Below are 14,054 nucleotides of genomic sequence, written 5' to 3'. Positions count from 1 at the left end.
GTGCTATTTTGGTCTGACTGTTAATGTTATCATACGGGGTTTGGATCTAATTTTGTGTCAGAGCCTATTTTTTTTCTCTCATTTGCTTAACTTTTTTGTTGTTTCTGTGTATGTATGCGGGTTTGTGTGTATTGGTGTTGGTGTAAGTATTGACTATCTTTGATATATACACTTTATGAGTATGTTACTAAGTATATAGTATTATTATATTATAGCTACTGGTTGCCTTAAGTATGACGACTTAAACCACAATGTTAACTTCGAGCCCCGTTTTGCAATGTCTGAATTATCGTACGAGTACCTTACTTATCTAGTCGTTTTCTTTTGAGTGTGAATCTGAGATACACACATTCTGAATCTACATATACATATCAATATATATTTAATGTATATGTGTGTATGCAGATATACGAGTATTTGTTAATGTATTTTTTATATTTTATTTTGTCTTATTTGTGGCAGTTTTTTAATTACATGTTTTTTTGTTACCAATTTCGGTTTTTTTCCTCTTTACTTGCAGTGCTCAAAACTATGCAGCATTATTATTATAATTTTAATTTGCCTTAAAGTGTATTCTTGCATTTTTTTTATTTTGTTGTTTTTCACATGAAGCACACTAAACATTTACCTATAACCTGGAACATTCAACTAAACGCGTTTTAGAAAGGCAAATTCAAAATGTTTGACATTACTAGCATAATTTGCAGTTAAACACGTTGGGTTTACTTTAAATATTATTAACATTAATTATTATTAATTTATTACATACATAAATGTTATTTAATGTGCAAATGAACTGTACAATTATGAATTTGAATTGTACTAACAGACTAACTGACTGACTGACTGTGGAATGACCGATTGTTTGCTTGTGTGTGTTGAATGTGCACGCGCACACGCACATACACACACGCACACGCACAAGCCTCTTTGATTATAACCTAAAAACACAACCAATGAGAGCATTTACACGTCCATGTATTTGACTTTTCGAATTGCCTTCGAACTTGCATAGTTGGTACCATTTTGTTAGAGTTGTATTATTATTTATTTTATTTTAATATTTATTTATTTTAAAATTTCTCTATTAATTTTTTGTTTTGCAATAGCGTGTCGATTTTCCCAAGTGAAACAATTTACAAAAATGGTAATTGAAATTTAAATTTCTATTTTGCTTGACTTTTAATCGTTCTTTATTTTAACAACTGTTTGAAGCCCAATAATAGTTTTTGAGATACACAATTCATATGCGATATTATTTTGTCCAAATTCGCATTTACGTTATATAGTTTGATTTATTCACAGAAATGTTACGCCATTTACTTGTCATTAGTTTGTTTTTCTGTTGCTTCTATTCATAATTAATATTTTTTAGTTGATTGTCTAAAACTATAACAAAAATTTGTTAAGCTTACATGTTTTTTTTGCTTTGCGCTATTTAAAATTGTAAATTCTTCGAAATTAAGTGAAGCTGAATGTGTGCTGGATTTAAGTACAGAAACTGCACTATTCACTAGAATATAAAGCATAGTTCAACACTTCATACGTTCGTCATGGAATGATTTTAATTTGAACCAGAAATTTCAACCTTATTTCGGAATGCACACAGGGAACAAAACAAGTAGGTCTGCACATACAGGTAGACGTAAGAAGGTTTATGTTTTTGAAACTTTGGTACGCATTAACTTTATACAATTAATTTTCAATGTGATACTTAAAATTACAAAATATAATTGCATTTTATTTACATAAGAACGTGTTTCTGAGAACTTTTATCAAATATTTTTAGAAACTTTTGGTAAAATTAATTTTGCTACAAATGGCTTTGTGGTAATTTAAGGAATAAATTATATTTGGAATTTTTCACTGGAGTGATTATTGCTATTATTATTTTTTTTATGTAAGCCAATAGATATTCACAGTGAGTAAGTAGAAAGCATTTTGATAGATCATCTTTATTTTGTTCAAAGTTTTCTGATTTATCTGATTATTTATTAAGTCCTGCTTTAAGGTTAATACATCCACCGTGTGCAGGTTTTTGCATATATAATTATGTATTTTAAATGTGTATGCATATATATATATATATATATATATATATATATATATATATATATATATATATAGATAGATATATATACTATATATTTGTAATGCGGGTGTATAAATATTTTTTTTCAGACTTTTTAATTATATGCTTTTCAAAACGGAAGTCGAGACAGTTGTCAAATAGTTTTTTGCTCATTTTGCTGGCATTTTTAATTAATTAATTTATTTATTTATTTATATTTCTGTGTGTGTGTATGCTTTTTGTTTTTAATTTTATAAGCTCAGTTGAATACGTTTAATAGTTGATGTAATTATTCAATGTACAACTATCATATTTTATTATGGGTTTGCTGTGGTTGAATGTGTATGTGTTTCGTTTAAATGCTTATGCAATTTATTTGTTTTTATTAGTAAATTGATTTATGATATTTTTTATATAACATTTATTTACGTTTAGTTAATAGCTAAATATTTAAAAAATGTTAACTGTTGATTTTTATGCACTTTACATTTTAATACACCAAAATGGTGCTGCTATTTAAATTTTAAATTACGTGTTCGTGTCTCAGCTGTGCTTGCTGCTCTTACTTAAGGGTTTTACTTCTGTTTAGTGTTTTTTTTTTTAATTGTTTCTTTTTTGTGTTTGCAGTGTGTGTTACGCTATTCGTTTTTGCATTTTCCTTTTAGCTAAATGATTTGAAAACGGCTGGGCTTCGCCAGGTGCATACAGCGCGATTTCGCATCCACATCAACAAACGTTTGTACAAACAATGGCAGACAAATAAGTAAAATTATTCAACTTCTAGTTAACGATTAACTGCATTAATGGATGAGAATTGGAAATATATAAGCCTGCATACCTATAATCTTACGCCCAAGAATCGAAACTACAGTAAATTCAAGATGAAGTTCTTAATGTATAACTAAGAGATCGGTTGGTAATAGTATATCTGATTTCTTGTTATGTGTGGAAAATTGCAGCAATTCTATAAATGTCTCCTGACACATAAATATCTCATGCAAACAGCCTCTTATTGGGCTTTCTAACAAATTGCCAATTACAGTTGCAATGACGCATAGTTGTGCAGAATTTCGAACAGTATTCATGCAGGTTCACACATTCACGAATATATACATAAATATTTAAATGTATATGTATACTCTCTGTCTATGCCATTGCGACACTATTTGTTGGGTTGGAAAACTATTTTAATTAATACACATTTACAAGTGTGGAATATTTTCGATTAGGAATTTTAATTAAACTTTTTGGCCAACACACGCAGGCAAAACGCCGAACCAATGTCAAGTCATGCCAGTATTGCTGCCGAAAACAAAAACAACAACAACAACAACAACAAGCTTAACATTTATATGCAGTAAAACAGCTTGACAACCCTGAGTAGAGTTGTCGCGGCATTCCTTGCTAATAGTTTTAGCAGTTTTCATTTATGGTTTTTGCCTCACCCATTTGCATCCAAGCTGTGCAAATTTTGTATACTTTTCGCTGTTTTTTTATTAACTTAACACAAGCAGTCATGCACACATACACACGTGCACACACTCATGAAAATTGCATTCCTCACTTAATTTGTTGCATACCCTGCGGCGCGTGCCAGCGCCCTGTGGCATTCGCGTTGTTAATATTTGTTGCTGTTGTTGTAGTTGTAGTTGTTGTTTGTGTAGTGGGAAAACTTTTCCGAAATCAATTAAAAATGCAAATAAAAAACCTTGTGGCAAGGTTCGTTTGCTCTGGCATTTAAATTGAAGGTGTTTCTGTGTGTTGCACTTAGCCAAGGCTATAGCAATGCCCAGCTCTGGACCTCTGCCTCCTGCTGCAGGCAATTAAAAAGTTTTTTAATTGATTCTGATTGTATTCAAAAGGCAAAGAATCTGAGAAACGCATAAGGCACACACAGCCTGTAAGAAGTTGCAACAGACCTGCGATCTAAGAATTCCCGTCTGCTTAAAATTTGAATATTTGAAGCAGCGAAATTGCTACAATTCATAGCCTTTGATTTTCAAAGCTTTAGCTGATGTTAAGTAATATTATATTTATTTTTATTTGATTAAAATAAATCATATCAAATATTAATCAAGGAGTAAATCTTTTTGGCAATTTGGCTATCTGTATTTTGAAAGTAAAACGTTTGTCTCGAAATTTATGAAATTGCACTTTAATTATTTTTTCAAATTTTCGTCACTCAGTGCAATTTAAATGTTAAAAAGTAACGTAAACGAATAGCACAAAATAGTCTAACAGAGTGTCGTATATTTTGTTTAATGTGTTTTCTTCTTTCTTGATTTGATTGCTTTTTTTTTTGATTTGTATTTTTCTTATTTTCCATTTTTTGCAGATTATGTTTTAGTTATTGAATTTGAGTTGTCTTAAATTTTGTGTAATTTTAAACTATGTATTAGTATATATATGTTCCATACATATGCTTGTTAGACACACTTACATTTATCATACATATGGTTATATGAGTGTGTATTTCTTGTAGTAAAAATGTGTGAGTTTAAAATTTGATGTTTGTGTTTGTCAACATTAAACTAAATTTATTTCAGAATTTCGCGCTTCATTTGACCAAGTCGCCTGTCGTGGCTGACATTTAGGCTTGTTTTGTAACATTAATTTTAAGTTGGCTTAAAACGTATGTGGCTTACCTAAGACTAATTAAGACTTAATTGTTAATCATGCTTAGATCAATATATATAATTTAGTTACTTATGTGTTAGGCATTACCTACTCTAAAACCAGTTTCAAACTTGACGCATTTTGCATAATTTGCATGAGCAAAGTTTTTGTATTCTTTGTGTTGCTTAAAATAATGCGAAAAATATGCAGAAATAGATAAATAATTAAAATTGATTACGATAACTGTTTCAAACGCACGCACACAAACACACTGAACACATGCAGTCAATTTTTTTTTGTTTGTTTTTTATTTGGATTTTCGTTTTAAATTTAAAATGCCATTTTAAAACATTTTGTTATGTGTTTTTGTTGTTGTTCTATTTTTTGAAACTTCTTTAGAACTAAAAATCAACAAGGAACTTTTGGCGCTCAAAAATACAATACAAATTACAAAAAGTTTATTTTTTTTACAACACTGGCTGCTGACATCATACATGACTGCACAACCGTCCAAGACTCACATACTTTAATATATACGAACGTTCTTTCACACAATCATCAGGCATCCATCAAAAACTTACTAACTAGATTCTATTCCGTTGGCGGAGTTGCATTGTCAGCCACTGGTCGTGTCAGTGTCATATATATATGTTATAGTTGATGTTCCAACCCAGTTATTTACGTCGTAACGTTATCCAACCCTACAGTACTTTTGTTGCATTACTTTACATACATATTTTGATCAACTGCTCCAAAACTCGCAACCGTTGTTTATTTCTTTCTTCTTTCACAATTTCCAATGTTCGCTTCGCTCCGCTGCTTACAATGGGCTCCATGAGTTGGTCATCGTTTCGCTATTTTTATCTCTATCGATAACGGGATTAACACTGTCAACGCTGATATTGATACTGCTGCTGATACTCTTAGTGTTGTATAACGCCGATGAGACGCTCATGGTTTGGCTCGTTGTATATTATCCACGATCATCGTCGCGTGCGGCGAACAGGGTTCGCAACGAGCTGATGATTAAGTTCCACCAGCCTGCTGCGAACCCAAGTGGACGTTATAAGGAGTTTTCACTACCCATTTTTAGCAGCTCGAATTTCTTTTTAGCAATTTTCGAATATAATATATCAATCGGCTGCGATTGATCGTACAAACTAGGCGCTTGCAATATAATAAGCGCTGTGCCGACCACGCAAGCGATTGCGAAAATCCAAAGAAACATACGATCCAATACCATAGCTACGTATTTCCAATCCTCCTCAACCTGTCAAAGATAATGCAAGTTCAGATGTTGTAGTAGTAAGAAAAATTATAGTAAGGATAATGTAAATACTTATAAATATGTCGATTTCTATAGAAGTAAAATATTTTAATTTCCTTTTTATTATGAACCGATACCTAAAGAAAACTTCTCCACGGTGCCCAGAATTACGGTACCAGACATCGTTAGCTTCCTAAGCACGGACACCTACACCGAGAGAGCGCTCAACTCCGTGGATTGCTTAGTACAGTGCCGAAAGTCGAACGACTACCGAGCGTTGGCAAGGCACCTTCGAGAGAAAGGCTGCATGTTCCACCACTACCAACTGACAGAGGACCGGCCATACCACATACCATGGGGACAACCATCCCACAAGCGAGTGCGCACTTGGCAAGGATTAGGATCGGTGTTGCGACCATTGTGGCGAATCACACGCAGCCAACTTCAAGGGCTGCGTACCTGCAGTACGCATTCCATAAAAAAAAAACAGCACAAGGTAAATGGCAGATCCGCAAGCTGCTCCAGGGATTGTCTCCCCCAAACAGCCCCTCCAGCCCGCAGCTTCGCTTCCGGTCAATAATCGTCCTATGCGGTAGCCAGCCCGCTGAGCGCATAGCTCGCTCACCGTCGCGCTGAAGGAACACAGGCAGCATTCCCAGTCGATCTCATCCAGCGTCGACCACCTCCCGTAAACTCCATCTCGCCCTGTCACGCTAGCTCCCTGCTAAGCCCAGAAGCCAGGAGTCTCTTCGCCAGCAAAAGGCGTCTGAGAGGGCTGTATATTCGGAACGGTGATCCCTCTGACAAGGCGGAAATGCTGGCTAGGACCCGAAGGGAAAACCTTGATAGCGTTCTTGTCCGAATATTATTATGATCGCCAAACCCGGTAACCCGCTAACTCAGCTGTAATCTTACCGCCCTATAAGCTTGCTGCCGACGCTTTCCAAAGTCTTTGAGCGACTCCTACTAAGTCGACTTATGGAGCTCGACGAGGCCACTCCCCTGGATCCCGGGCCATCAGTGTGGGTTAAGGAAGTCTCATGGCTGCCCTAAGCAGGTCCACCGAGTAGTCAACCATGTACTGGAGGCATTCGAAAAGAAGGAATATTGCGTTGGAGTCTTCCTTGACGTCTAAAAAGCGTTTGATAAGGTCTGGCACAAAACTTTGCTCCCTGCGCCATATTTCCGCATCTTGAGCTCATTCCTGGCAGGACGCAACTTCAACGTGACCATCAAAAACCGAAGCTCGGGTGTCAAAGGCATCAAAGCAGGTTTCCCACATGGCAGCTTCGCACGACCACCTGCAAGCTGGAACAAACGCAGTGCAACACTAGCTGCTGCAAGTCGACACTTGGACAGCTTATTGGAACATCGCCATAAACTGTGCCAAGTCCCCTTGCGTCACACTCACGCTAGCCAAGACAGTTTCCAGGGGCTTCGGTTAGATGGAGTTACCATTGAGCACACCAGCTCATTTTGCTACTTGGGCGTCCACTTGGACTGAAGGTTCATATGGGGATCCCACATCACAGCCCGACTGGCTCTTAAAACCGCAAAGCAATCTTCACACTTCCACAAAGACGCTGCATAAGAGTGGTCGAGGCCAAGGCAGCACGCAACGTCGCCGGTCTGCCATGGTATGTGACAACCGACGCCATTGAAAGCGATCTCCGCCTAACAAAGGTCGAAGATCAGTTAAACTTCTTCTGCAGCCGATACGTTGACAAGCTGGTGCAGCACACGAACGCGGCCGCCAGGGTCCTGGCTGACCCCATCTATACATAATCCCCTTAGTCATTCGCTTGGTAGAGATCAGAAGGCACTGATCGACTCCAGCGCAAAAAAATAAAACTTAAAAAAAAAAAACAATTAAATAAAGTAAACTAGTTGCTCAAAAATACATCCAAACCCAAATAAACCAACCCTTGTGACAGGGTTTGAACCGTAAACCGAACGACCGTTTATGTTGTCTGATTTTGCAGCCATGATAAAAATAGACTATTGCATGGAACATGTGTGTTATTTAATGGCCACCATAATAAGATATTCTTTTTTGTTTTATTTTTTTAATGCTCCTTTTGAAAAGCCGAAATTCGCAATGTTGTTGCAATGCTCGCAATTTTTTTTGTTTGTTTATGAAGCCCTGAAAAAATTGTATTTTGCAGTCATCATACGGGACTGCATTTATATTTAATTAAAATTATGTGATGTTTTAAAGCCTATACTTCCATCTGTTTTTAAAAGCTCTTCACAAATGCATTACCCAATCTAATTCAATTTCGTTATTGGTTCGAATTTTGCTGCAAAAGTTGAAACCAAACAAGAGCTGATTCGGGGCATTGCCTGGCTGTGGCCACAATGATTGGCAAATTTGCACTCTGAATCCCGAATTGCGCTTTCCGATTGCACAAACAACTCAATCACTCAGCTCGAATTCAGCTTAACGCGACGACACGACGCCTCTCCAGCTCGACTTTTCTCCCCCTTCACAGTTTTTGATTAGAGAAATGCAAGCAACGTGATTCGAACGGTTGCATGGCTCGCTGACTAATGCGGGTTATCAGGAGCGGGCGTAAACATGTCGCGACCCTGGTCGGGCATGGGCACGAGGATTGGGGTGGCTTGTGGCCTGATACTGGTCTGTCCAACTGGCGGGCATAATAATGTTTGCCATTGGTGTGTGGCTAAAATTGAATAATTTTGCATGGCAACATTTTCCCGTGTGACGTAATGACGTTTTCCGTGTTTATTTAACGTTTCGAGTGAAAACTTTTTAACGAATAACCATCTATTCGCTTTATTGATTTGAAAATAAATATTGACTTAAACTGTAATTCGGTGTTCGACTGTAATATACTCTGCAAATGTTGTCGCTGAATATATTTGTTCACCCACTTTTAATGAATGCAGGGTATAAAGTAAATCATATTTAATCAGTTTTACTTACGCTCTCAAACTTGTCTTTGTTTTTCACATGCTGCGCTATAAAGCGCGAACCTTCGATGGTCTTTTCCATCTCTCGTGCATAGGGCCTTTCAAACGTGGGACTGAGATCGGCCGCAGCAGCTGCGGCTGCCGCTGCTGCTGGACAACAGTCCGGACTGATGTCTCCATTGAGACCCGATGGACTGAACAGATCGTCGTCAGCGCCTGGCAATGGCAGTGAGGAGGGCAGCGGCGGGTCACCAAAGCAATGGGCAGCAATCCCGCCTGCGGCCGCCAAATCAAACCGATGCGATGCGGGAAGCACTGAAAAAATATGGCAGAATTTGAGATACGTTGAATGAAAGCGAAGGATGAGAAAGCGCTATAGATTTGATTCAAAGCGGCTGTTGCTTAAGCCCTAATTACTTGCTCTCTATTCATCTGTTTAAAAATAAATAAATGAAACAATTAAGTTTGTATGTCTTATTCGCTCTATTTGGCCAAGTTGGTGCTGTTGATAAGCCCCTCTTCTACTCTTTGTTACTCTGTGTTTTTGCTTATCTGTTTGGCTGCTCTCGTGTACATTTGTAATCTGTTGTCTTTCACTCTGCCACCTTTTTTTAAATCTCTGCTTTTATCTGCTTTAAGCGCTCAGCGCTCAGGTACTATTGTTGTTATTCACGCTCTTAAGCATATCTAAGTGTAACTCTCTTGTTGCACGCTGCAGTTGTTTAGCCGGAAATGGTTGCTCGCCCTCGAATCGATGGCTATTAATTTTCAATGTGAAAAGTAGCCACAATATAAAAAGTTGTAATTTATGTAAAATTGTCAAGTATTATATTAAATAGAATAAATAAAATATTAAGAAAGGTATACATTTGCTAAGAAGGAACAATCCAAGTGCACAAAAAATAGGAACAACCAACCATCTAGGGTTAACATGGACAGAAAGCAGTAACGACATTAGGTAAATCAGATTTGATGCTATTTCGCAATTCTTTCATTTTTATATTTCTCATTTTATTTTTCTTCTTTTTTTTATGCGCAAATGCAATTTACAACTTTTCTGTGCTCTGCTTTGTATGGGTGCAATTTTATTTTCACAATGTCCCTGAGCACAGTACAGGACAAAGGCTGCAGAGTAGCAGCAGCAGCAGCTACAGAAACGATAAAGAAACTCAGTAAATAGTTGGCTGCATTCTACTTATTTTGCACTTATTTGAGATCCCGTTTTTAAAGTTTCAATATCTCTGTTTCGCACCCATAAAAAAGGAAAAATGTAAAAGAAAAGAGCCAAAAGAAGTAAAGGAAACCGTTAATTGAAAGCCGGCTGGACTTTCGGATAGTAAAAAGTAGTCACCAAATGGCGAAGCCCAAGCCATCTTTGTGGGTTTTCGCGTTTCGTGGGTGACTGCACTTCCATGTCGTCTGCCTTTTGAGTGGTTTTATGTGTTGAATGCTTAATATTAAGTGGAAACTGCTAATGAAGTGGTGCAAAAAAATAGCTAATTGATAGGGCTTACAGATAAACGACAACAAAAAATGCTCACTTTTACTGGCTCCGCAAGATTAACTGATACACTTTAATGACTTTAAGTATATCTTTCTTCCATTTTGTTTGGATAATTATACGTACTTATTAGTATGTAAAGTTTTTAGTGAACATTTTTTAAAAGACTTACAATATATGAATGTAAGAAATAATTATATAGAAAAGGGAAACTTTTGCTAAATTGCTCTACTCTTAGACACAGATAATTTTAATTGATAGTTACTGTTATATAGCTTTCATATTTGTATAATATTATTTGAAAAATCGATAAACACAATCCATTCATTATGCTAAAATCTTGGGAATTTTTAGGTTTTAAATTTATTTATATTATATTACTATTTTATTTTAATATTTTAATGTTATATTTTTTTATTTTTATAATCGGTCGATCTGAGTTGAAATGTTAATTTTTTTCTTAAATAAATAAAGCATCTTTAATACCTATCTAGATTTCATCAAAAGTATATAAATTTCTTGGTTCTATTCGAAGCTGTTGAAGTGCTTCTGAGCTTCGCGAAATAAAAGTAGTTTCCTTTGTGACGATTCGTTTTTTTTCTCACTTACTTTCTTGCCACAATTTTTTAATGAGTATGGCAAATGGCGTCACGACACTGACAAAACGATACAAAACTAATTTAGAAAGCGAATAATTCTTGCCGAGTTGCAGCAACTTTTCACTTGCAACTTATGCAACTTGTCTACTTGTCTGCCAGTTAGTTTGTCTCGTTTTACTGTTAGTGTTTGTTTCTGTTGTCTGTATATGTATGTATGTGGCTGCTGCATGCCCCTTGCCAGTGCAGTTGCCCGTTAATTGCCATAAATTATTTGCGCTCAGTGCCTCTGGCAACAGCGGGGGACTTTCGAAATGCATATAATTTCAATGTACTTGCGCATATTTAAACGAAATATAAACTTGCCTGGTTGGAGGTATGGCTGGCTGGCAGTTTAGTTCGAGTATATGAACGCTCTGTTACCAGCTTAAGGCGCCTGCTAAAGCCAGTTGGAAACACGCATAAATTGCCAGGCGGTAACAAAAGCAGCACCTAGAATCTAGAAGCTAGCTGGCTGTAACTACAACTGCAACAATGCCAAAGTTTTGAACAACAAAAAGTTTGGCTAAGGCTGAGGTAAATATAGAAACTTGGCTGGTTTTCTGCAGCCTTCTGTTGACTCTGACAAAGAAGCTTACTATTGTCCTGCCTGGACCGAAATAAAACTATTGGAATACTTTTTTAAAATCAGTACTGGGATTTACCTGGTATGCCATAGTCACCGCTGAAACGCTTTGTGTCATAGTTAACAAACTTGTCCACGTCCGGCGGCAAATGATAGACATCTGTGAGCACCTCGGGCGGCTGATCATCTTCGGGGTCCTCCTTTTTGGGCCGCTCAATGCAGAGTAGTTTCGGCAGGATTCGTATGAAGACGCGCTGCACCCAAGGTGCCATGCGATGCGTCACTGGCGATCTATAATGTCAATCAATTATACACATGCCTCTTTAACTATAATTTTGTTTAAGTACGCACCTAAAGTTTACGTTTAGCACCGCAATTGTTACCACGACAGAGAGCGTGACCAGCATCATGGTGAAGAGCAGATATTTGCCCAGCAGCGGCACCGTCAGAGATGTCGGCGGTATAATCTCTGCCAGCAGCAGAAAAAACACAGTCAACGAGAGCAGAATGCTGATACAAAGTGAGATCTTCTCGCCCGAATCGCTGGGCAAATAGAACACCAGCACGGACAGAAACGATATGCCCACACAGGGTATGATCAGATTGACTGTATAGAAGAGCGTCTTCCGCCTCAGTGTCAGGTTGAATACAATGTCCAGATAGGGCTCCTCGCAGCAGCTGTAGAACTTTTCGTTACGCACCGCCGGCACACGCATGATATCCCATTCCACAGAGATATAGTAATCCTGCAGATCGATGCCCACCTCAATGTTGTCCGAGTCGGCCGTTTGCTTTAAATGTCGCAGGTCAACCTAAAGATAAAGAAAAAATTTAATTTGAATACTTGGTGTGTGTAGCGGCGCTTGCCACTTGTCACTTCCGCTATGCCTAATATAAGGTCAGGACTTTCGTCAACCCTTCGTTTTAGTTTTAGTAGTAGATCGACCCTTTAAGTAGTACCACTCACACCATCGAATCAATAAGCGTATGATTATGTACTATTTTATTTTATTTTTTTTTTAAATAAAACACCGATAAAGCGAATATAAAAGGTTATGTTTGTATTAACTTCAGTCTTACATGGTTGTATTTACTCTAGCAGTAGCTCTCTAGCGTTCAAGAAGATATAAAATGCATCAGTGGCCTAAAATATTCGATCCAATAAGAAATGCAAGCAAATGCAAACTTCCACGCACCTCCGGGTTAATAGCTGCATTAGCTAACCACGTTCTAGTGCGTGCTAAAAATTATTTTTTTTCAAAAACTAATAAAGATCCACATGGTTGAGCCAAATATTTATTGCTTGTCTCCTCATTGCTGATCATGCAGATCTGGTGTTTATTTGAATGCCTGTGCACCCAACTAAGAGTGCCTAGTGGAGTACCTGTCCATATTGCGGACAAAGATGTGACGGATTCAGCGCGTGCTCCACCGAACATGCATTCATCAACATCTGCACGGCTACAATCTAAGGTTGTATGTTACAGGCGAGAAAGCGGCAGATTAAGTTATGTCTGGTGAAAGCATTAACAAGGGTTTAATTCGATAAATTAGATCATATCGACGAAATTTGTTTCTGTCTTTCCGATTACGAAAGCTACAATATGTGTCCAAACCTTGGCCTCAATTAATGGAATGGGCTTTTATCCTTGAATCAAACAACATATTTACGTGAATACCACCAAATTTGCATACCAATTTTTTGGGTACTTAAAACTTCTTTTTAAATAATACGAAATTACGATACTATATGCAGAAAGAGTTTTGAGCGCGTTCAAATGCTTTTTACAGTCTACTCCCATGGTATTTATTTTCAGCTTTTTTTGATTTATGCATCAAAGGCTAGAATATGCAACAGCTGTGCGATTGTTTTGCCATTAACATTGATTTGTTGGCCCATTTTTCTCCAAGCGATGGGGAATCGACATTAACAACAACGGCACTCAACATTACACTAAGTCGTATGGAGGGGTAACTCTAAGGTGCTCTTGATTTTCATCAGATGTCGATTTGGATGTGAACGTGAATGTGGGTGTGGATGCTGATGATGGGAAAACGTTTTCGTACTTTTGACAAATTTTTGACAATCGTCAATTGCGCAACGAATTGCGATTGCCTCGTGTACTCCGTGAGAAAATTGAGTAGACAGCTGATGTTTTCGCCTTCGCTCACGTTCAGCTCGAAACGTAAAAAACATTTACGTTTAATCATTTATTTCAGTTCATTTGTTGCTGTTCTTGTTACCGATGTTGTTATTGGTGTCATTCATTTAAGCTTCTTTTGCAGCGATATTTCTTCCGTAGCTGCGAGTTCATAATATATATATGTATAGGTAAATACGAGCTAATGATATATTATCGGCAATCTACAGTACATCATCGTTTCGATTGACTAATGAAAATCATATGATACGATTTTAATTTATTGTTAGGAGCTCTCATTTT

The 14,054-nt window shown here is 37.1% G+C and overlaps 1 protein-coding gene across 2 annotated transcripts in view; it reads right to left on the bottom strand.

The window, feature by feature from the left end:
- Positions 1-5,130: 5,130 nt before the first annotated feature.
- LOC115770626 (acetylcholine receptor subunit alpha-like 1) overlaps positions 5,131-14,054 on the bottom strand; it is a 30,351-nt gene continuing 21,427 nt past the window's right edge. The window contains exons 1-5 of one of the 2 annotated variants that reach the window (XM_030715970.1): positions 12,578-12,612; positions 11,962-12,422; positions 11,690-11,901; positions 8,902-9,203; positions 5,131-5,957 (exon numbers count right to left, since the gene is read on the bottom strand). In XM_030715970.1, the coding sequence (XP_030571830.1) occupies positions 5,751-5,957; positions 8,902-9,203; positions 11,690-11,901; positions 11,962-12,326 (1,086 nt within the window). In that variant the 5' untranslated portion in view covers positions 12,327-12,422; positions 12,578-12,612 and the 3' untranslated portion in view covers positions 5,131-5,750. Of the gene's footprint in view, positions 5,958-8,901; positions 9,204-11,689; positions 11,902-11,961; positions 12,423-12,577; positions 12,613-14,054 lie in introns of those variants that run through there. The other variant, XM_030715969.1, reaches the window with a different exon arrangement.

Source organism: Drosophila novamexicana, unplaced genomic scaffold (assembly GCF_003285875.2).
Source record: "Drosophila novamexicana strain 15010-1031.04,08,12 unplaced genomic scaffold, DnovRS2.1 tig00004560-arrow-pilon, whole genome shotgun sequence".
NCBI classification, from domain to species: Eukaryota; Metazoa; Arthropoda; class Insecta; order Diptera; family Drosophilidae; genus Drosophila; species Drosophila novamexicana.
The sequence above is the reverse complement of the archived record's forward strand: the minus strand, read 5'-3'. Positions and strand labels throughout refer to the sequence as shown.